Source organism: Sylvia atricapilla, chromosome 19, assembly GCF_009819655.1.
Source record: "Sylvia atricapilla isolate bSylAtr1 chromosome 19, bSylAtr1.pri, whole genome shotgun sequence".
In the NCBI taxonomy this organism is placed as follows: Eukaryota; Metazoa; Chordata; class Aves; order Passeriformes; family Sylviidae; genus Sylvia; species Sylvia atricapilla.
This window is the reverse complement of record NC_089158.1, coordinates 5,471,129-5,494,388: the sequence shown is the minus strand read 5'-3', so window position 1 is coordinate 5,494,388 and position 23,260 is coordinate 5,471,129. Positions and strand designations below refer to the sequence as shown.

General features: G+C 54.9%; 2 protein-coding genes and 1 non-coding gene across 3 annotated transcripts; 2 read left to right on the top strand and 1 right to left on the bottom strand.

Annotated features, from left to right (window-relative positions):
* Positions 1–19: 19 nt before the first annotated feature.
* Positions 20–5,356, top strand: COQ4 (coenzyme Q4). Its single transcript, XM_066332653.1, has 6 exons — positions 20–331; positions 760–856; positions 2,450–2,552; positions 2,635–2,764; positions 3,527–3,620; positions 4,171–5,356. The coding sequence occupies exons 1-6, from the start codon at positions 220–222 to the stop codon at positions 4,331–4,333; spliced, it is 699 nt and encodes a 232-aa protein (XP_066188750.1). The 5' UTR covers positions 20–219; the 3' UTR covers positions 4,334–5,356.
* Positions 5,357–6,350: 994 nt separating this feature from the next.
* Positions 6,351–6,439, bottom strand: TRNAR-UCU (transfer RNA arginine (anticodon UCU)). Its single transcript is given in 2 exon segments — positions 6,351–6,386; positions 6,403–6,439. It is a non-coding gene; the product is annotated as a tRNA-Arg (tRNA).
* A 155-nt stretch (positions 6,440–6,594) lies between these two features.
* SLC27A4 (solute carrier family 27 member 4) lies at positions 6,595–16,463 on the top strand. The gene is made up of 13 exons (XM_066332652.1): positions 6,595–6,669; positions 9,065–9,233; positions 9,900–10,294; positions 10,975–11,133; positions 11,458–11,527; positions 11,632–11,723; positions 12,259–12,368; positions 12,785–12,994; positions 13,222–13,348; positions 13,532–13,669; positions 13,828–13,992; positions 14,416–14,562; positions 14,810–16,463. The coding sequence occupies exons 2-13, from the start codon at positions 9,073–9,075 to the stop codon at positions 14,965–14,967; spliced, it is 1,932 nt and encodes a 643-aa protein (XP_066188749.1). The 5' UTR covers positions 6,595–6,669; positions 9,065–9,072; the 3' UTR covers positions 14,968–16,463.
* Positions 16,464–23,260: the final 6,797 nt, after the last annotated feature.

Below are 23,260 nucleotides of genomic sequence, written 5' to 3'. Positions count from 1 at the left end.
GGGATGTGGCCGCTGCTGCTGCTGCGGGCGGCGCGGCTCCCGCGGCTGCCGAGGGCTCCCGCTGACCCAGGCAAGTGCCTCCCGCCGCAGCCCCCGGAGCGCCCGGGCCAGCCGCTCTCCCGGGCTGCTCCCTTACCGCTGCTCCCTGCAGGCACAGCCCGGCCGAGCCACGGCCAGCCGCGGGGCCGGGATGGACGCGGCGGGGAGGAGGAGCAGGAGATGGAAGGGTGGCACCAGCTGTACCCCGGGCACATCCCCACCAGCCCGCTGCAGAAGGCGCTGCTAGCCGCCGGCTCCGCTGTCATGGCGCTCTATGACCCCTACAGACACGGTAAGGCCGGCGAGGGGAGCGCCTGCCGTGCAGAAAATCCCGCTCCCTTGCTTCCTGGAAGCTTCAGAGGAGAGTTTGGGGCAAGCGCAGGGCTGAGAACTGACCCGGCGCGGGAGCTTGTGAAGGAGAGGGACTGAGGAAACCCAAACACACCCCTTGCGATGCCACCCAGACTAGACTATTCTCCAGAGTCCCCCAAGCCTCATGCCTGCTCCTCCATCCCATTCCCAGGAAGGGTCATGTGGGTGACACCAAGGCAGAGTAGCCCTGAAGCTGAAGATCTGTGGTTTATGAGGTCCCCACTTTGCCACGGGCTTCCTGTCTGCTCCTGGTCAGTGGGTTCATTGCCCTGTTTCCCAACGTGCCAACCAAGGATAGCTGGGTGCTGCGAAAACAGCTCTTGGGTCACTCTCTGGTCTCTCTTTCAGACATGGTGGCAGTCCTTGGGGAGACCACGGGCTGCCTGGCCCTGCCGAACCTGCGAGACAAGATGAAAAACCACCCTGAAGGTTACCGCATCCTCCAGTGCGTCCCTCCCCATCCCTCCCACCCTCGCTGCATGGTTTGTGGTGGGGAGGCAGACACGAGGCCAAGCAGGTTCCTTGGCCCTGTGAAGGGCAAGTTTGGAAGCAGCACAAGTGTTTTGTCAGCTCTAACCCTCCAGGCTAACTTTATTTTTAGCATTCACACGAGCCCTGTGACACATCTAAGGGCAGGCACTACTTGCCTGTCTGTTCTGCTTTGCTGCTGGAACTGGCAGCTGCCAACGCCACAAGATGCAGCAGCAGACACAGGGGAGAAATCCATGGATGTGGATGCTGAGCAATGATGAGAACACACTACATCTATAGATTTCTTCCCTGTGCCTGCTGCTGCATTTTCTTGCATTGGGGACTGTCTCTACTGCTCTGCCTTCTCCTTAGACACTTCCATTTTTTTTTTCCTGGCTCAAGCTGAAATGAGGCCACTTCTCTTGTTTTCTTTTTTAAGACTCCATCACTTCTGCTTCCATGTTTGCAAAGACTTCTTGAGTGCAGCAAGGCTGAGGACAAGGAGGAATTTCTCTTATTAACCAAGCTCTTAACTGTATATCTCCTTGCTTTTTCACTGTTTCCTGTCATGTGTCACACCTGCTGCTTGTGTCACATAGGAGCTTGAGAAAAGTTGCCTTTTGCCATGTGTTTGTGAACCAGCCTCATCCTGGCTTGGGAAGTTGATGTGATAAAACATCCAAAGCACTAGGATAGGGCTGAATGAATCCCAGCAGAACTGCCCAGGGAGAGGGCTGGGAAGGGACATACCCACCTGCTCCTTGCCCTGTGGTATTGCAGGGATTTGCACGGGTCTGAAATTGGGCACACAGGTATTTTTGGTTTTATCCCCCAAGCTGCTGAGGTCCCTTTGACAACAAATACAAAAGGAAATATCTGTAGCCAGTGTGAAACTGGTGCCAGTGCTGCTTATCTCCCTGGCACCTCCACTCCGAGAGCTGAGCATCTCCTGGATTCACTGCAGGGCTTTTATCATGGGAAGAGTTTACCTTCTGAATGGAAATAAAAGGGCTTTTGTTTACTTCCAAGGCTGTGAGGCACCTGTTTGCCAACAACCTGTAGATGAGACCTTTCTCTGTGTGGCTGCCATGTGGCTGGTGATGAAAGCCTGAGCAGGACTGAAATTAAACCTGTGTTTAGAACAAATTCCTTCTCCTCTTTGAGATTGTTCCTTTGAAGCTCTGTCTGCTTTGCAAGGGCACTAAATTTCTCTGCTCTGCAGGGCTGGCTATTGCTGGGGTCTGTGCCTGGTTGGCAGCCCACACAGCAACAGCATTTCAGTGCAGAGGACACCAGTGGTTTTCCCACCAGAGTTGTTACAAGCACACAAGATAAAGGCCCTTTTATTGCCAAGGCTTCAGGTAGATCCTTTAAGCAATTCGTGTCCCAGCCTTCTCAGCAAAAGTGCAGACAGTGCTGTCCCTGCAGTGGGCAGTAAGCATCTGCACAGGATAAATAACAAGGATGGACAGAGGCAGGGGTGGGGATTTCCAAGGGCTCCTTTTTCTCCAGGACCTGCTGCTGTGGATTTCACTGGGAGTCTCACTGTCCTGTGTTTTGCTTCCAGGGAACGGCCTTGCATCCGTCTCTCCACCCTGGACATGGGCAGGCTGCAGGGGCTGCCGGATGGCTCACTGGGCAGGGAGTATGTCCGGTTCTTGGAGGACAATGTGAGTGTGGGGTTTCATGGAGTGCAAATTTCTGTGGCTGATGGGAGCCACGGAGCTGAGCTGGACTTCTTTGGACTTGCAGAAGGTTTCTCCAGACACCAGGATGCCGCCCAAGTTTGTTGACGATGAAGAGTTGGCATACGTGATCCAGCGGTACCGGGAAGTCCATGACCTGATGCACACTCTCCTGGGCATGCCAACCAACATGCTGGGTGAGCAGCAGTGGGTTCAGGGAGCTGCACTGTCAAACCCACCCATTGTGCTCAGCTGCTTCCCAGAAATGGAGCAGCTGGGCCAGCCAGACTCCCTGATCCTCAGCCTGGGTCAGTGTGTGGGCTTTTTGCATCATCACTGTCCTACATCACTGGCTCTGTGGTGACTGAGATGTCACCTTTTCCCTGCTGAGAGATGCTCTGCCCAAGCCCTGGGCACAGGCATCCACTTGTTGGGTGGTTTCTGCCTGGAAGGCAGGGTGGCAGGGATGTTTTGCAATCTCTGTGTGAACGCAGAAGGGAAATCCTGGTTGCTTCTTATCTGCACGTCTCTGTGTCCTCTGCCCTCATTTTGTATCTGACTCAATAACAAGTCAAAGTGCAGCCTGTGGGTGCTTATGGGAAGCAGCATGACGGGTCTCCTATGCATGCTTTGCCTGAGTCCAGGCAGTTTTGTGAAAGGCCTGTGCTCGGAGACTGGGAGAGCCATGTGGAGCATCAGGCCTTGGCACCCCACTGCCAAAGTCTGTAGGGAGTTGGACTGCCTGGGGCATGTTCCCAAGCTCCCAGGGCTTGTGAGATGCCATCCCTCTGGGGTGGGTGAGTAGTGTGTGACAAGGCCCATCCTGGCACAGACTTAGGAAGCATTCCCAAGTAACCATCCTGGAGAAGAGCCAATGTTCAGCCTGTGCTGAGGGGCCACACAGACCTGGCTGGCCTTTGATCCGAGTGCTCTGCTCACACGTCCCTGCTCCCTGCCAGGTGAGGTGGTGGTGAAGTGGTTTGAAGCCATCCAGACGGGGCTGCCCATGTGTGTCCTGGGAGCAGCATTTGGCCCTGTCCGGCTCAGCTCACGGTGAGTGCCCAGTCTCTGCCCCGGGTACACCCAGCCTGTGTGGTGCTTTCCCATGTCCACTGGGGACAAAGAGGGGACACTGCTGGTTTGTAGGAGTCAGGCATGGATCCCTCTGTGAGCCTACTGCTGTCCACACATCCCAAGGAAGTGGTGACAGCTTCGCCTTGTCACTGAAACAGAACTTGATGCTTAATCTGCATTGAACACCAGCTCCCCTGTGCCAGGCAGGAGCAATCTCCAGCCCTTGGATGGGCATATGTTGAGAGCCGGCATGATCCTCACCACACCGGCAGCTGTTCCCTGCCCCAGCACATTTGTTTTGGTGGCCCAGCAGTTGCAGAACCTGAGTTCTGGCCTTGAGCTGGTGCTGACTGTAACCTTCCTGGCACACCATTGTCTTACGTGCCTCAGTTTCCCTTGTGAGTTAAGCAGAGGGGATGCCAGAAGGGAGAGGGATACATGGGACAAATGGGCTTGGCATTAGCCTACAATGGGGACTCGGAGAAGGAAATTAATAAAATGTAGGAATCAAAACTATCATTTGTTCCAGAAAGCTGCAAGTCCTGGCCACTGAGCTGGTTCCCTGGGCGATTCGGAGCGGGCTCAACGCCAGCTGTGTCCTGAATGTCTTCTACGAGCAGCGCTGGGAGCAGCCAGTGGAGTCCCTGCGGGAGGAGCTCGGCATCTTCCCTCCTCCGCCCATTCGAGTGTGAGAGCTGATGTCGGGAAGAGCCCAGGGGATCCCTGCTGGCAGCCAGCACCCGGCCAATGCACGCCATAGCCTCCTGTCCTGCCCGGGAGCACAGCGTGGCTGTAGCTCTTCCACCACGGACCTCAGGGCTGTGTTTTCTCCTGCCAACAGCTAGCACCAACCTGTTGGTAGAGGCCAACTGGCACCTCCCTGTGCTGTGAAAAAAACTCGGACCTTTTTTGTTGCCCTTTGTGATTTTGATTGCGGGATGTCAAGGTCAGATGAGCCTTTGCCAGCTGGTCTGGCTGCTCAGGTCTCCCAACAGCAGCATCCCAAACGCTGGGATAGGGAAGGGAGAACACTGCAGCAAACTGATGCCTTGGCCTTCTGCAGCTCTGGGCTGTGCAGGTAGATCCTTCCTCCCATCCTTCCCATCCTGGAAAGGGTGAGGCTTCAAATCCTGGGGCTGCCCTGCACTGGAGCTAAACCCATGATTTCCAGAGGAGCGCCGGGGCAGGTTTGGTGTGTGCAGTGGTGAAATCCTGTTTTGTACTGGTGCCTAACTGGTCTCCTGTTGGGTCATATTGGATGTACCTCACTTCCTGCCTCAGAGAGCAGGCAGTGTTGATTGTGTGCCCACGGGACAGGCAGGGAAATACCTCTGGATATTTTCTCTCCTGGATTGGCTGTTTTGAGAGTCGATCCCAGTCTGCTGTGTCTCCCTGTAGTCCCTCCCCTTCAAAAATTATGAAATCCATGATTGTGCTGTCTGTTCAGTAGGAATCATCCCTTCCTTGGGCAACAAAATGATACAGCTAGGATTGTGGAATTGAATCCAGGGAGTGCAGAAACAGTGGCTGCTGGTGCTGTGTCTGGGAGCTCATTGCTGTCTGGATTAATTAAACTGTGGTCCAGACTGCCAGCAGCTAGGGAGCAGAGTTGCTGGATGTGATGGCAAAGAGCCACGAGGCCAGGGGCTCTTTGTTAATGTGTGTTTGCTGTTGGAATTCCTTCTTGTTTAATAAAATCCACACTGGGGCTTGTAGTTCATTACCCCTGTCCTTTTGCCCCATCTCCCCTCCTGAGCTGGAGTTCTGATGGTGAAACCTCGCCCCTTTTTGGCTTCAGCAGGTTTTCTTCCTGCCCCTCAGACTCCTTTTTCTAACTTCTCCCTGCATCAGCCACTTCATGAGCCAGACTTTGAGTTTTTCTCCAAATCCTCCCTTGCCCTTCAGAGTTATTTCAAGCAGATACTGAAAGACAGCATATAAATACATTAGCTGCCAGTAAAACACAGTGTGGGGGTTGTCCTAGTGCAGTGGTCGAGATGAAAGAAACATTTCCCTCTAAAATGACCCAGAAACGTCAGAGACTTGGGGTGGATAAACCAAAGGGCAGCAAAGACTTGATTTCAGGAACTGTGAGCTGCAGTCAAGGAATCGTGGGAAATGATGGCCGTGAGAGAGGGTTTTGCTGCATTTTGGGTTATTTAACGAGGCCTTGGAGTGTCCGGGCTGTCAGTCTTGATGGGGCCGCCTCCGTGCGACCACGTGTGGCTCAGTGGGCTGGTGCCAGTGCTACGGAAATGGCACATCATGTAATTTTAAACGGCATCTGCTCGGCTGGATCAAGTAACAGTCTCTGTGGCTCCTGTTCCTGCTGCCATCGCTTGAGGAGCCTGTGGAAAGAAGGCGGCAGAGGGAGCAGGGGATGATTTGGGGAGGGCAGACACCAGCCACGTGAAAATGCTTTTTTTGGAGAGGATACAGTCTGTGGGCGAGTAGCAGCTCCACCATGCCCGTACCGCGGGGGTAACAGTAACTCCTGAAATGCTGGGACGGATGCCTGGGTACGCTGTAGGGCCAGGTTTTTTCCCCGGTGCCCGAGCCGCCGCTGACCCCGCTCCCAAAAAGGACCTCACGCTCCCGAGAACGGGCGGACCGTGCGCGGCTGCAGCCCCCGGGGGCGGCCGCGGCTCCCCCCGGCCCGACCCCGCCGCGGAGCCCCGGGAGCGACCGCCGCTGCCCGGCGGCAAAATGCGACTCTGGTGGGACTCGAACCCACAACCTTTGAATGACTCCCGTCACACGCTAGAAGTCCAATGCGCTATCCATTGCGCCACAGAGCCCTCGCTCTGGCGCGCCGCCCTCACCGCCTCTTCCCCGCGCCCCGCCCGCCCCGCCCGCGCCACCGTTCGCCGGCACCGCGTCCGTCACCGCGGGGCCGGGTCGGTGCACCGGGCGGGACTACAGCTCCCGGCGGCCCGCGCTGCCCGCCCCTCCCCGCCCCTGCCGCAGAATCGGGCGGGCCCCGCTCCCGGTGCAGGTGGCCGGGCCGCAGCGGACGCCCCGGAGTCCGGTAAGAGCGTGGCACCGTCTTCCCCTTCCCGGTCCGTCAGCTCCCGGCGCCGCCGCGGCGGCCGCTCTCCCTTCCCGTGGGCGGCCCCGCGGGCTCCACACCAGGCGCTGCGGCCCTGCGGGCGGCACCGGGGTCCTTCCGCCCCGCCGGGCTCCGCATGAGGTACCGGGGCTCCTCGTAGGGCGCCGTGGCAAACGCCGGGATCCCTCAGTCCCCCGGTGTCCCCACGAGCGCGCCGCGGGCCCTGGCCCCGCCGGGAGCGGCTGTGCCCGGGCGGTTCCGGGGCCTGGCCGGGGCTGGGGGCCGGGGCCTGGCTGCATCCCGGTGCAGGGCCCTCACAGCCTTTCCGTCTCGTGTGATGAGGATGGGGCAGCGCTGCTCGACCTCCCCGCTGGGTTCTCAGGAGGGTGAGACGGGGGTCCCTGCCCGGGGCAGGTGGGGGACAGGTGCCTCCCCGGTGCCATTAGCGCTGGGCTTTCTCCAGCCCGCCCGTCTGCCCGCTGTCCCCCCTGTGACCGCTCCCCGGGCCCTCCTCGGGCTCGGGTCTCCCCGGGTGGATCCCCACCCTTTGCCTCGGTGCCTGCTGGCTGTGAGCTGCAGGCAGGGCTTCGTTTTCTCTGCTGATGCATCTGGACAAGACCTGAATCTGTAACGCGGGGCTGGAGGTCTCTGGCAGCGACACAGCGGGTATCTCTCGGGAATCTCTCCCCGGTTATCTCCGCAGGCGGCACCGGGATGCCGGAGTGAGGTGGGGATATGAGCGGAGGATAACAGGGGCTTGCCTGAGCCTGCCTTGCCTTCAAGCGGGAGATTAAGCACTTTGCTGCCCCACACAGGGTGGGCCTCCCCCGCTGCTGCCTCTCCACATCTGGGTGGTGGGAGGCTGTAACCGAGGGCCCAGGTCCCGGCTCAGTAGTTTGATGGTGATCTAAAAGTTGCCCTGTTTAGTGCAGAGAGAGGCTCCCAGGCAAAAACACAGTGAGTCCTGCCCTGCTAAAAGGCAGAGCGACAGTGTTGTGGGACATCACGTCTGGGAGGTAGGTGTTTGGTGGACAGTGTTCAGAGGTCACTGGCACTGTGACCAGGGGGAGGAATCTCAGGATAAGGGCTATGGGTGGGAAAATGTCTCCAGGTGTGTCCACCTGGAAGTGGCATCTTGTGCAGTGATGCACCCCAGCCTGCTGCTGGTGGTACGACTCAGAGGTGGGACAGCCAACAAACAAGACACATCAGGGCACAGTGGCCATGTGGCACTGCCTTGGCTCCCACCCTGCCAGCATCTGGTATCAAATCCAGAGGAGTTCCTTGGATCTGGGGGGACTGCACAGAGCAGAGGGAAAGCCACAGGTGTGGCACCCAGCCCCACCAATTGTAGAAGAGCCCGTGCAGGGCTTCCAGCTTCAGAACAGTGAATCAATTTTCAAGAGGGAAATGATGCAAGTGTTTCCTTCCTCTTTGGCCTGCATCCATGCCAGGAAGGGCCAGTTTTATCTAGGAGCTCTGAGGGTCACAGCTCTGTCATTTTTCCTCTTCCCAGTGCTATTGCCTGAAAAGAGCCATTGCCAGATCAGCATCTGAGTCCCAGAGCCACTTCTGGGATGTGTCTGGGATGGGGACAGAGATGCTGTTTTGGAAAGATAAGTACCAGAGATGGAGTCACTGTCCCCAGGGAATGGGGCAGCGACCTGGGCACTCCTGGCAGCAGCAACAGCTCTTGTTCTGCCCCCTCCAGCCTGGCCTCATCCCCGACCTGCTCCGGCAGTGTCTCCAGCCTAGCCAAGCCAGGAAACTGCCCGCCAACATGAGGGTTTGCAAACACAAGCAGAGCTCAAAGAACTGGGTTTCCTGTCCCTGATCCTGTCTGAGCTGTGTTGTGGAGCACGTGAAGCTGTGCTCTTCCAACAGCTATGATGGCTGTCCTGGAGCCAGGCATGCAGGAGAGCTGGTGCTTGGGACCTGAGAAACTCTGGATTTTGAGGATGGAGGGATTCTGGGGTAGAGTGGAGGCTTCCAATCATCTGTACAAGGTCTCTTGCCATGACTTAGCCCACACGTCCATGGAAGTGACTTTATCCTGCATCTCATGTTGCTGGGGCATGGCCAGACCCCTGGCTGGTGTGCAGGATGTGGCTCCCCAGGTGGGAATGGCCAGGCTCTCAGCTTGCACCAAGCAATGCCATGTTGATGGCTCAATTGGAGGCTATCACCAAGGTCAGATAAAGTTACATCTCTGGGAGCTCTGGGTTGCTGGGTTACATCCTCACTGCCAGGAGTGCTGATGACTCAGGGACCTCATCCAGGAAATTGGGGGCTGCTTAGGCATCCCACACCCATGGGATTGTTATCACCAAGTCCAGTGTTCATGGGCTGATGGCCATGGTTTCTTTCTCCCCAGAGGCCACGATGCTGCGTTTGGCTGCTTTTGCAGCTGTGCTGCTGTTCTTCAGGGTCACTTTGGAACTGTCCTGGGCCCAGGCCATCCCTGCTCTCTTCATCTTCTACCTGGCATCCGGTGGATGGGACTTCTTCCTCGTATTCCTCAAGACATTACCAAGGGATGTCACGTAGGTGTCCTGGCTGGGATGGGCCAACCATCCACCCCTGGCCCTCTGCTCTGCCTTGGTGTATGTGTGAGCACAACCCACGACCCCTTGCACAGCCTGGGTTTCTGCTGGCATCTGGCCTGGCTGAAAGGAGATCTCCCTCTGCCGTGACCGGGTGACTCCAAACTCTCAGGCAAACTTTTCCCAAGAAGGATAGATTTCAGCTGAGCTCAAAGCCTATTGACTGTCCTTGTACTTCACCCTGTCCGTAAAGCTGCTGGCGTAGCACCAGGCTCTTGTGCAGGGTTCATTCTGAGCTGGTATCAGGCTGTGCCAGCTCCTGGCAAGGATTTGTGGGGGAGGGAGTGGTGGTACCTCTTGGAGAGCACCCAAGGCTCAAAAATGCCCCTTTGATTGGGGACATCCCTGTCTGCAGACTTCCAAAACACATCTCTCCCTGGCCTCCATCAATCCCTGGCTATGAGCATCTTTGCAGATGTGTTCTGCCTATGTGCACACTGCTCAGGGGAGCACACAGAGCTGCTGCTGCCCTACAGTGGGGTCAGCTGTAAGTGCTAGGCTGTTGCAGCTCCTCAGAAGGTCCTTGTGCTGTGCTGGCTTTGCTGGAGGAAGTGGTTTTGCAGGGGTCACTGACCAGCTGCCCTCTTGCTCCCCTTCCTTTGGCAGCACGGGGCTGGTCCTGTTGCGGGTGAAGTGGCAGGTATGGAGGCACGTGAGGGAGAAGAACACAATTGCCAAGATCTTCCAGAAGACGGCGAGGAAGTACCCAGAGAAGACAGCACTGATCTTCCAAGGCACAGGCGAGAGCTGGACTTTCCGCCAGCTGGACGAGTACTCCAACCAGGTGGCCAATTTCTTCTACGGCCAAGGCTTCCGCTCGGGTGACGTGGTGGCCCTTTTCATGGAGTCCCGCAATCAGTACGTGGGGCTGTGGTTGGGCCTGGCCAAGATCGGTGTGGAGACGGCCCTCGTGAACTCCCACCTTCGCTTGGAGGCCTTGCTGCACTGCATCACCATCTCCAGCTCCAAAGCTGTGGTTTTTGGGGTGGAAATGATGGAAGGTGAGGGGCTGGCAGATGTTCTGGGAGGGCTTTGGACTGGAGGGAGGTGTGTCTAGTCAGTGGGTTCAGTCTTCCTTTCCTGCCCACTAGAGAACAGAGATCTGGAAGGGAGTGGACAGTTGAATCATCCAGGAATTAGATTTGGGTTATTTTTTATTGTTGTTGATTGCTTTGGACGCTGGGCAGGATCTGGAGTGCGGTGCTCTCTGCCTCCCAGGGTATGAGGATCCTTCCTTGTGTCTCTCAGGTCCATTCCCAGCATGGAGACCTGGGTTGGGCTGGGCCTGCCCCACTGCACAGGAGGAGCCTCTCCTTGCTCTCCATGGCTGTTGCCACATCCCTGCAGCACCTTGGCTCCAGTTCCTTGTGTGTTTCAGCCCACACCTCTGAGGTTGATGGTGTCAACAGACCTCTTGGCACTTAAGAGGTTTTGGATGGGGAGAGGTGGAGAACAGGATCTTCTGGTCCCTGAAGAGGTCTGGGCTGTTTCCCCAGCATCTGTTAATCATGGGAACAACATCTGCCTGGGATGGCTGTGAGCCCTTTGGGGACTCTGCCAAGCACAGTGGGGGTACTGCTACCTGGGGCAGGGCGTCCCTCAGACTGTCTGGGAGGATGGGGGGTCTCTGTGCTGTAGCCACCCTGCTGCTTTTCTCCAGCTCCCCTCTTTACTTTCTCAGCAATGCAGGAAGTGCAGCCCTCCCTGGATAAATCCATCCATCTCTTCTGGTCTGGGGAAGAAAATCCTAAATCTCTGCTTCCTGGTGCAAAACACCTCGACCCACTCCTGCAGATGGCCCAGCGACACCAGCCAGCTCCCCCTAATAAGGGCTTTCTTGGTATGTGGTCAGCTCTTGGGATCAGACAAGTGGTGGTGATTTTGAGGGTCAGCTGGTTACAACTCTGGCAAAACTGCTGGGGATGCATGGTGTTTGGGATGTGTCTTGCTCCAGTGTTGGATGGCCAGCCCTGTGTGGAGTGGTATCCTGTCATACCCTCCATGTGTCCAACAGACCCAGGGTGATCCCAGCATGTTCTTGGAGCTCCTACATGAGAGTTTTGGCTCAGCTGGCAGGAGTAGAGTGTTTAAATTTTGCTTGTCCCCCTCTCCTGGTTTGGCCTAGTCCCTAGGAATGTGACCCTGTCTCCTCATTGCTCCCCAGATAAACTCTTCTACATCTACACCTCTGGCACGACGGGGCTGCCCAAGGCTGCCATTGTGGTGAACTGCCGGTAAGGCTGTGGGCAGGGGCTCAGGGAGGATGGGGCTGAGCTCTGCCCTGTCCTAGCACAGACCCATGACCCAGCTCCTGACATACTTTTCACCCTCCCCTCAGATACTTCCGCATGTCCAGCTTGGTTTTTTACGGTTTTCGCATGAGGTCCAACGATGTGATGTACGACTGCCTCCCACTGTACCATGCTGCAGGTAACATGCCACACAGAGCCTGGCATCCTGGGACTGTCTCTTCCCTCAGTCAAGCCCAGGGCTCGAGCTGGAGGCTGATGTGGCTGTGATATCCATGACGAGGAGGATGAGACTGCTGCTTGCAGTGTGTGACTGAGGCTTTTTCTGCTTTTTCTGCTGGAAGCTAAGAATCTATCTGGCTAACCTTTGGAGCAGGAAGTGTGTGAGAAGGGCATTATCGTACCCTGTTTTTGGAATACCTGTTTCTTATTGCTGCTCCCTGTAGAAAGTAGGGGGGAAAAGTCTAGAGGAAGGGAAAGCAGTGCCTGCCTGGCTGAATGAGACGTGCTTGGATGTTTAGATGCGAAGTGCTGCCCTACATGTTACTGCCATGTGTCTCCTCTGTTGTGCCCATGGTTCTGGGGGCTTTGGCTGGGTGAACCCCCACTGCTGTGAGCCAGCCATGGCCTCTACCTTTCCCTGCCAGTTCTTTCCCCAGGTGGGCTGGGCTGGAGGTATTTGGGGCCTGAGGGCTATGCTGGCTGCCTCTCTGCAGGAAACATCGTGGGGATTGGGCAGTGCCTGCTGCAGGGTATGACGGTTGTCATCCGCAAGAAGTTCTCAGCTTCACACTTCTGGGAGGACTGTGTGAAATACAACTGCACGGTGAGGCCGTGGGGCAAGGGGCCAGTGGGGAGTGGGCAGTGAAGCCAGGGGGTCTGTGCCATGCTGGGGAGAGCCCAGCTGCCAGAAGTAGGCAATGCCTGGACTGGTTCTGTCTGTCTAAACTGCCTCTCAGGGTGGTGAGGCTGTGTCCTTCCCACCTGGGCTGGTAACTCCATGTGTCTTCCTTGCATTCTAACATTAATCAGGAGATAGGGGATGGGTTTCACAGCCTGGAGAGGTGGGTTAACCAGGAAAGGACAGGCTGAATGAATTAGCAGAACTTCTCTTTATTGCTATGGCCTCTTTAGCAAACTTTGGGTGTGTTGTACCATTCCTTCCTGTCCTGAAGAAACCTCAGACAGCCCGGGGCCCGGCAGAGGGGTCCTAGTCAGTCTTTTCTTTTGCGTTGCTCCCAGATCGTGCAGTACATCGGGGAGATCTGCCGCTACCTGCTGAACCAGCCGTACCAGGACGCGGAGCGGCAGCACCGGGTGCGCATGGCCGTGGGCAATGGGCTGCGGGCCTCCATCTGGAGGGAGTTCATGGCCCGCTTTGGCATCCCCCAGGTGGCCGAGTTCTACGGGGCCACCGAGTGCAACTGCAGCCTGGGAAACTTTGACGGCAACGTAAGGCCCCAGAATCCTCCCTCATGTCCCAAAGGGTGACAGCTGGCCTGGGCAGGGTTGGAAATTCAAATGGGCTGTTTGCTCCTTGGCATGGGTTGCCATCCGCCCAGAGGGGTTTTGGCTGCTGCGTAGTGCCACCCCTGTGGTGTCCTGGGAATGTGTGAGCGGCGCATTCAGGTGGGACAAATGTACTTGCTACCCACAGCTCTGAGTTCTTTCTGTTCTAGGTTGGGTCATGCGGCTTCAACAGCAGGATCTTACCAGGTGTGTACCCCATTGGTTTGGTGAAGGTGGATGAAGACACTATGGAGCTGATCCGGGGACCAGATGGTGTCTGTATCAGCTGCAAACCAGGTGAGGACAACCACAGGGATAAAATCTCCTCAGCCCTGTGTGAGTGTTTCACAATACCTCAGGATAATTTCCCTGGATTTGTCTATGCTCAGTTAAACTACACCAACCCCATTAGACACCCTTTTTGCTTGGGAGGGTGGAGGTGGTGGTGTTTCCCCCCTTCATCCCTTCTTCTCACTGCAGGGGAGCCAGGACAGCTGGTGGGTCGCATTGTCAGGAACAATCCCCTGCAGCACTTTGATGGCTACCTGAATAAGTCGGCCACCAACAAGAAAATTGCCAGGGATGTGTTTACAAAAGGGGATGCTGCCTATCTCACAGGTGAGGTCCACAGGACCCCTCTGTCTGCTGGAAGTGGAGGAGAAAGACACCTGTGTGGGAGTGGGGACTTTTCCAGGGTAGCAGCACAGCCCTGACATGCTCCAGGGTTGCTCCTAGCCAACACCTCATTTTTTTGCCTATCCATTGCTTTCCCATAGGGGATGTCCTGGTAATGGACAAATATGGCTACATGTACTTCCGAGACCGCACTGGGGACACGTTCCGATGGAAAGGGGAGAACGTCTCCACCACAGAGGTGGAGGGAACACTGAGCCGCATCCTCAACCTGACCGACGTGGTGGTTTATGGTGTGGAGATCCCAGGTAGCTGAGAGGGAAGTGGACAATCAGGAGAGGCAGGCAGGCCTCCAACACTTGAGTGTGAACGTGTCCTGCTTGTCTAGATTGATGTGTCCTTTGACAAGAGGGTAGACTGAGGCGCCCTGTGGGTGGGCTAGGAAGAGGCCACAAGGGATGTGGCTAGCAGGAACCAGAGGGTTTCCTCACCCTCTCAAGCTTTGGTTTCATTCTGGCTGGTTTGTAAGGACCCTGTGTCCTCTCTGGCCATGACTGTGACTGCAGGGTATCACTGGTAGCCCTGGCCACAGGGTGATGACACAGCAGTGACACAGCTGGACATGCCAGCGCTTCAGTACAAAGCAGGGTCTTGCTTGCTGTTGCAGGGCAGAAGGGAGATGATGCTACAGGGACAGTGTGTCTGAGTGCTCTTCATTCTCTGCCTCTTAGGGATTGAAGGGAGGGCAGGAATGGCAGCCATTGCTGACCCAGAGAACTCCTGTGACCTGGAAGACTTTTCCAGCAAGCTGAAAAAGGCCCTGCCACTGTATGCACGTCCTGTCTTCCTGCGGTTCCTGCACAAAGTCTCCAAGACAAGTGAGCCATGGCGTGCACCCTCATACTGGACATGGAGCTGGGGGAACCTGGGAGGGGAAAATCTGGTTACAGAGATCAGTCTGTAGGGTGGGGATGGATCCCCTCTCTGCCCCACAGAGCCTGTGGCCAGTTCCTCAAGTAGTTTTGAGGCATGGTGCCACAAGGCTGGGTCTGGGGTAACACAGGTGTGGTGGGGATGGAAATGTGTGTGGCTAGTGAGCCCTTACTCCTTTTCTCCCCTTTCCAGGCACTTACAAGTTCCAGAAGACGGAGCTGCGGAAGCAAGGCTTTGATCCCACACTGGTGAAGGACAGGCTGTATTTTCTGGACTCCAGGCAAGGCTGTTACCTGCCACTGGACCAGGCAGCGTTCAGCAAAATCCAGTCAGGAGAACAGAAGCTGTAACTGGTGGGGCTCAAGCAAGGCACCTCCCGAGCCTTGCTGGGGAGAGGGGGCAAGGCAGGCACTGGGGAAGGAAAGGTTCATGGAGTGATATAAAAGGCACACTAGAGATTTTATTTGACAAGTTTTACAGATAAGGGTTTGGGGGGAACACAGAGGGGATTGGGGGGGGTGGGGAAGGGTCACATACCAAAGCATTGACTCATTATGGCTTTATTTTCTACTTGGTACAGTGGTGGTGGTCCCATGCGATGGGAGGGGCATGGTCCTGGCCAGTTGAGGAGTGGGGTTCCCCTGCCACTCCACTTTGCTTTCCCTGTCTTTCCCTACTTTTTCCTGCCTGAAGCAACCCTTCCTTGTGAAGGCCATGAAGGGACTAGTGCTGGGCTCTTCCTCACTCTTCTACCAAGCAGCCAGCTCCTCCTTGGCACAGGGACCCAGCTGGCAGAGGGAGGGTGGGTGCCAGGCACAACCTCTCCCTCTGCTGGGCCCTGCTGGTGTTGTGTGTCTGCTGTGAATCAGGGGAGCAGGGTAGTGTTGGGCTCAGGAGGGGGACAGAAAGTCTGCCATGCCTTTCTCTCTCCTGGGGATGACATTTCTATTTTTCACAATCACACGCACATCATATTATATTAAATATATATATATGTGTGTGTGTGTGTGTGTATATATATATATATAATACACGCTGACTTTTTTTTTTTTTTCAATCTTAATTTATTGTCTGCACTTTTGAATGTGTCCAGGGTTTGTGCAGTAGGTGGAGGGATAGCCCAGACCTGTCCTGTCTTGGAGAATCCTTTTCTCTTGCAGGGAAGTGGGATGCTCATCTGGGACTGATTCTCCTCTTCCAGTGTGGGTGCAACTGTAAATGTCCTTGTGGCCTTGCTCCATGGTGGAGGACATGAGCAAATCTCACTATCTTGTGGACACTTCTCTGGGTCTTTTACTTCCTTCTTTTGTGGATGCAGCATTGTTTTGTGGACTTTCTTCCAAGCGGAAAGCAAGTGGGAGAATGGGAAGAAGGGCTAAGCTTGCCTAGATGTACTCAGGAGGTAACTTGCCTGGGGAGAGAACATCCTCTGGAGGGTGGCCTCTGTGAGAGCCTGACTTCACGTGCTCTGCATCCCTTCCCAAAAGAGCCCTCCCTGTCTCCAGCACTGGAGCAGGGCCCTGAACTGAAACGTCCATGTGAAACACCTGATTTGTGCTATGTGAATTCCCCATGCTGTGTCTGACATGAAACAGCCTCAGCCGCGATGTTCAATTCCAGTCGTCAGAAAACATGTAGAAATTTCTCTTCCAGAGAAAACTCTGGGTTGTTTTTTTTTCCCTTTTAAATAATTTCTTTTTATGCTTTTAGCAGGGTTACTCCTTAAAGCAACATCTGTCTTTTGTGCGGGCAGGGTATGTCTGCTCTTCTAGCTGTGCTTCCACACCAATGTACCTGCCTGCCCCAGTCCGTCCCAGTCTCACAATTAAACAGAAGTATGGGTCTATGCTGGTGTTTCCAACCTCTTCCTTGTACAGGCCTGCTCTGTGAGGGACTGTGCTGGTTTGGGAACTGCCACTCCAGAGCATCACCTCCCTGTGTGCATTTTGGCTCATCTTAGAGCAGGGGGATCAAGCCCCTTGCTGCTGGGTTTTAATGGCTGTGTGAACACAATATGTTGATCAGACCCTCCACAGTTTCCTCCACTAACTCTCCACACCCTGTTTTTTCTTGTTCTGTTCTCAGCATTGCCATCTCAATTTGTTGTGGCCCAGTTCTCCCTGTTCACTCTGGGACATGTGGCTTTTCCACCCTTCTCCTGTTCTCTATTTCCTCTTCCTGCTGCTTCTCTCTGTGTTTGTCTGTGCTGAACTTCCCAGCTCATTTCTGCCCTTGCAGACAATTTTTTTTTTGTAGCCATTCCACTTCCCTTGCTGCTGGAACCATCTTTTAGACCTTCTGCATCCAATCCTGGTGAGCAGGAGAACCGGCTCCTTCTTAGTATGGGGCTGCCAGGTATAAATGTCTTCCATGAGCCTGAGTGAAATGCATTGCCTAGTGAAACACACCCTAAGAAAAGTGTTGAAAATTTGCATCCTTTATATACCACCTTCACCTTTGGACGTATTCAAATGGGTGTCTTCTCTAAGCTGACAGCTTTAATTTTAGTTTTTCAGTCCCCTGGGCACTCATGAGCCTCTGTCCCAAAGCAGCCGGTGGAAAACAGACGTGACCCCCACAGCCCTGCAGCATCCGGGGGGCTCAGCCCTCAAACAGCACGGCTTTGCCCAGAGGGTCATATTTAGGGGCCGGGGAGCTGGGTGCAGGGAGTGCAGCAGTGGTGTCTCTGCAGGTGCTCTGCTCCCAGTCGCGGTCCTTGTCCCGCTCACAGCCACCAGAGGAGGGCAGGCTGGGCTCGGGAAACGCCTTCCCTCCAGGGGACACGCTCCTGGGGCTTTCACAGCCCTCAGAGATCTGGAAGTGTGGGATGTTGGAGCAGGGTGGGTGCTTGAGGTGGAGAGGAAGTATCGGATACAGGTAATAGTGCTGGGTGTGAGGCCAGCAGCAATCCCTGGCGCTGGTGTCCGCTGTGCTCGGGCTCCTGGTTGGAGGCTGTGCCTGACGGAGACTTGGGCAGCAGCCAGGTCATTGAGCTGTGTCAGGTGGGTGGTAGGCAGCCACCTGAACCATCGAGCCTCATCCAGCCTTCTGCTAAAGGAAAAGCTTGGCCTCCCCGAAGTCAGACCTGGGGATGGTCACCTGGAGATGGGTGGTTTGGAGTAGTAGAGGAGGATACACTACTCCCTCCCTGGAGGAGAGGGGTTGCAGGGCAAAACTCAGCACTGTGTTCCTGTCTGTCTGAGAGCAGGATAGGTTAAAAAAGCCTACCAAGGAAATTATGCATTCAGGGCACTGCCTGTTAAACACAGACATGAATAGCTTTGGAAGCTTATGGAAGTATGGCTGTTACTTGTTTGCAAGTGAGCCCATACAAATGGAGACTGGCTTGCACTGTTGGGTTTTGGAGATGGATGGAAATTATAGGTCTGTGAGAGGAGCAGGATGTAGCCCTTGCTGGTGCCAACACAAGTCAGGAGCTGGGCCCTGGCTGGAGCATAGCCAGGAGCTCACCCCAAGCCATGTATTTTGGTCTGGCTGTGAGGAGGGGGACCTGCACAATGCAGGCAAGAGGAGGAGGATGAGGCCCCCCCGAGGTGAGAGCTCCTGCTCTGGGGAGATGGGAGGTGCTGACTCACTGGAAAGAGCTCAGCAGACATCATGGAGGGCTCTGGTACACAGCCCATCGATAGAGGAGACCTGCAGGGCTGTGCCAGAGGGCTGGGGTGTGCATGTGCCACACACACCTCTGTGCCAGAGGATTTCCCAGGGAGAGGAGAGCCCCAGGGAGGTGTGTTCATAGTTCTCAGTTATGCTCAAAGGGGCCCCCCTGCCCAGCAATGATGATGGGGGGTTGGTCCCCACTGGAGATCTGGTGCCTGGGGACCATTCACCACTGGAGCTGTGTTTGTCCTGACTGAGGAGGGTTGTGTTGCACTTGGCAGCACTTCAAGATTCCCTGAAACACACAGCTACACCAATTAGAGGTTTTCCGCTGGCTGTCAGCTTTGGGTTGAAATCCCGGAGCCTTTCTAAAGTCCCAGCTCCTCTGGAAAAATGAAGTTTATGTGCAAGTGTCCCTGCAGCTCTTGGCCCAGAAATACAAGTGCAGGTGTGGTGCTGAGCCTGGGATCAATGCTGAGACACAACACTTCCAGCAGGGAGGTATTTGGAATGAAGTAGCCAGTGTTTAATCACAGTCTGATTTTTTAAAATACCTTTTTATTTGTGCTGTTTTAAGCAAGAGGCTAATTGAATCCTCTATGATTAGAGACACCTTGCGAGACATCCCTCCACTTTGATCAATGCACTGGTCTGGCTCAACAGCTGCATGTAGATAAAAGTCCTATACATAAAGAACAAGGTATTGTTCTGTTTTAATTAAAACACTTGAAATTCTGTTTGCATGAGGTTAAGAAAACATTAAAATCCTTTCCAGGGTTATTATCAAACTGCTAATTTAAGCAAAGCCAAAGAGCTTTACAAACCAAATGTACTCTTCCCCATGGAGATGACTCCTTCCCCCAGACCCTGTGTCCTGGACAGTGACAATATATCAGGACAAAAACGTGGCAACTTTCTTTATGATCTGCTCTAGGTCCGGCCCAGCCAAGCCATCCTTGGTTTGCAAAATGAGTGTATTTAAGCCTTAATGCAGGTGGGGGCTTTGCAAGTTGCTTAGAACCTTTCTGGGTGAAATTAATTTCTGCTGCTAAGAAAGTCTGTGGCAATCTTTAACACTGCATCTCTCCAGCCTCCTCCTGCCACTCTTGGTGTGCCGGAGCCTTCCCAAACAATGACAGCTGCCTGCTCCTCTGCACGCTGGGGAGCTGGCTTTGCCTTTAAGCAGTGACAGGGAAATATTCTGGACTAAAGAAGCGACTATCCTTTGGTGCACTCTTTAGAAATGGAAATACTTGATTCCCCTGACTGGTTCCAGTGTAACCAGGAGCAGGGCCAGGAGTGGCTTCTCCCTCTCCAGTTTGAAGGGGCTGTGTGGCCAAGGATTCCACCAAAATGATGGTCTGTGAAGATCTCATCATGCTGTGTGAGAGGGAAGGGACAGGAGCTTTCCTTCTCAAAGCGGGGCTTCAGAAGGGAGAAGAATGTCCTTGGGGCTGTTTCCTGCTGAGCTCTTGGACAGCACAGGATGGCTGGACTGCAGCTGAGCAAGGCTCAGGGATGGGTCCTGCTCTGCTTTCTTTGAGCCTGGCCCATTTCAGTGGCAAATCCCACCTTCCAAAGTAACCTTGGGTTTGATCTGCTTTTCTCCTGGTTCATTAAAAATACACACATAGGCACAAATGATGGCAGGCCAGGCTCTGGGGGAGGTCTGGGCAGTTGAAATCATGCAGTACAGGAATTGCAGGCGATGGTGATGCTGTCCAAGTCCAGGACATATTCCTGCTCAGGATGTGGGTCATTGCCCAGATCTTCCCTGATCCTTTGACAAATGATCCCTGGCTTGTGAAGCGGGATATGAGCCCTAACTGTGCCACATCCCCCTGCCTTGCTCCAGTCCCATCCCTGCCGGTGCAGAGCAGCCTTCCCAGGGCCCCCAGCACCCTGCCGGCCCCGGCAGGACTGGTGGCCTCATCCTGCCCTGGAGGTGACACCTCGCACACCCGCAGCGCCGTGCCAAGGGACCTGAGGAAGCGAGGGCAGCGAGAGCCTTCCTCCTGCCTCCGGCCATCCAAGTGGCCGCCTGCCCGACCGCAGGAAGAGGCTAACAGCGGCGGGCGAGCCACCCCCTCAGCTTTGAGTATCACTTTCAGCTATTCTGAAGGTTAAACGCCTGTTTAGAGCTCCCTATTGAAGGCAGAGCCGGGGGTGCGGCATTGTTCGGACGCCCTCCCGCTTTGTCTGGCCGCTTTCAGGGATGCCCTGAATGGGAAGCGGCCCCCCCAGCCCAGCACCCCGGCAGAAGGGCTCCCGGGGGAGAGGCGCTTCCTCCCGCCCTAATGACATTCAGGCCTCCATCGGTTCAGCTCCCGCTTTCTTTCTGCTGCAGTTTAACCCGGGCACAGAGGCCGGGCTCCATCTTACTGATCTCTGCTTGACACCCAATTACCACATGAATGGGAGAGAAAGGCTGCAAAAGGCTTTAACTCCCACTGACCCTCCTTCCCCTCTGCCTGCTTCCCTCTCTCCCCGTCCTACCCCCTCGCCTTTCTCCGGCGGAGGGAGTTCAAAACTGAGACGGGGAAATCAAACAAAGCCCCGAGTAAGGAAACCCATTGTCACCGCCTCCACGATGGCTCTCCTTTCGCCAGCTATTGTTCCCCTTGAAGTTTGACTTGCTGTGTGGAAGGATGCGAGCAGCTGTTTGCGCATTCCCCTGATGTTTTATTGAAAAATAATTGAATCGTCAGTTCGGGGCTCTCTGATAAAATGTTTCCTCGTGGCACTAGGCCCTTCTGTATTTATAAACTACATTTCCCTCTAGGATGTGATGGCGACCTAAAACGTTTCCTCCAGAATAAACCCTCAGTGGAGAAATGGAGGCACGTTCCTTCTGCTCTCAAGGAGAAAGAGAAAGCGTGCAATTGGCAGGGAAAAAAGAGACAGAAGATGGGAATGAGACAAAAGAAATTAACCTCTCTTCATTGCCAGGTGCAATTTCCAACGTGTTCCCTTTGCAGCTGGCTTTGTGGGAGGGGAATGGGAGCATCCAGAGCCCCTGGTCAGCGGCCTCCTGCCCCAGTAACCTGAGTGAGCACCACAGCTACCGGGTTTTATGTACCTGGTTATCAAACACCCTCCGTGTTTACAGCACTTCGACAAGGCAGCACTGCGTTTTCTTGAGGAGGTTTCGTGCTTAGTTTACCCATCCCAAACATATCCCGGAGAATTTGTGGTGCTCTGATTTCAGCACACAGTATGGAGACAGGACTCATTCCTCTCCCAAGCACAAAACGTCCATAAAAACGTCCCCCATATCTCATGTGGTCACTTTTTGTCCAGGACAATTGTTAACAGTAACCAGCTTTGAATGCTTGAATGAGCCAAACTGTATTTATGATTACTGTTCCCTTTCTTGTAATCTATTTTTGCTTTTCCAGGCAGGTACTAACACTAAATCTGTACCATTTTGTTGTGTAAGTCAGGAATCAAGATTCTTTTAGGAGCTAGTTCTGCTTTTATTTGGCCTCATAAATGATTTCTGGGAGCAAGAAGAACAGCTTATATGAAACACTGATCTGGAATCAAGATTACCAGATCCTCTGAACACAGAATGCTTCACCCCGTTCTGAAGTAAAGATTTTTGTTGAAGGCTTCTTTCCTCAGCTGCTTTTCCATACAATTGCATCCTGGGCCGTATCTCCTGGGATTTAGAGATATATAAAATCCAGTTGGAATTTTTTGGGTGAAGACCACGGTCAACAGCTTCACGGCTCTGCCATCATGTAACCCCGGCAGCGACGGCAGCATTCATCTGCCGGAGGGACCAGCCTTTCCTGGGGCCCAGCCCAGAGAATGATCTCCTCGGAGAACAAAAGGCCATTACAAACACCACCACCTTCTGCTCCCGGGGTTAGGCGTACTCTGACCCCCGTTAGCATAAACGAAGAGCAATCTGTCTGTGTAAATTTATGCCCCTTACACATAATGCATCATGTATATGCATAGCTATTACATTTCTATGTGCATGTGTGCACATGTACATGTATTTTTTAAACCCAAACCCTCCGCTGAGTGGAGGGAGGGTTAAGAGGCTGCAGTTTTTCTACCAGTGCTGCCCCTGTTCAGCTCTGTGTTGTGGGGGAGAAGCACAGCCCAGCTGTCACCGCCATGGCTGCGTTCTGTCTGTGTACATGGGCCTTCTCTGGGGACAGGAGGGGAAAACAAACAGGCGACAGATGTGAGCCGCGTTGTTTAACGCTGTGCTGGGGGTGCCTGGCGCCGTGGGGATGTGCTGGCTGGCAGGGGCTGCCCGAGCAGGAGGGGTGCTGAACAGCCACCCCTGATGCAGAACTGCACCTTCTCGGTGGGGACGGGAGCTGTTGTTAGCATCACCCAGCTGTTTCTGGTCCCCCACAACAATCCCGATGAGCTGCGAGACAGGAGGTTGGCACCACAGGAGCACAGAATTGTAGGGTTGGGAGGGACCTCTTGAGATCCTTGAGTCCAACCCCCCTGCCAAGGCAGGATCACCTGGAGCAGGTGACACAGGAACACATCCAGGAGGGTTTGGAATGTCTCCAGAGGACACTCCACACCCTCCTTGGGCACCTGTTCCAGTGCTCTGCCATCCTCAATGTAAAGACGTTCTTCCTCATGCTGAGGTAGAACTTCTCATGTTGTAGCAGCTTTGCTGCAGGGAAGCCCCCACTGGGAAACCCGTGTGCAGCTCCTGCCTTTGCACAGCCCAAGTGCTCTAAACGAGCAGGGCCCTGTGTGTGGCTCTCAGCACGAAAAGGAGTTCTCTGGGGGGGGCGAAGCCTCAACTTGGTGCAGAAATCGGTATTTTAAAGTAACACCGCCTGGCACCAGCGCCCAGCTATATTAAAGTAACACCACCAAGGGCACGGGCCGCGCCGCGCCCCGCACTGCGGGAGTTTCTCCGGGGCAGGAACAGGAGCAGGGAGGAACAGGAGCAGGGAGGAACAGGAGCAGGGAGGATGAGGCACGGAAGCACCTGGGCCGCGGGCAGAGCCCACAACCGCCCCATCCGCCGCCGCCGCC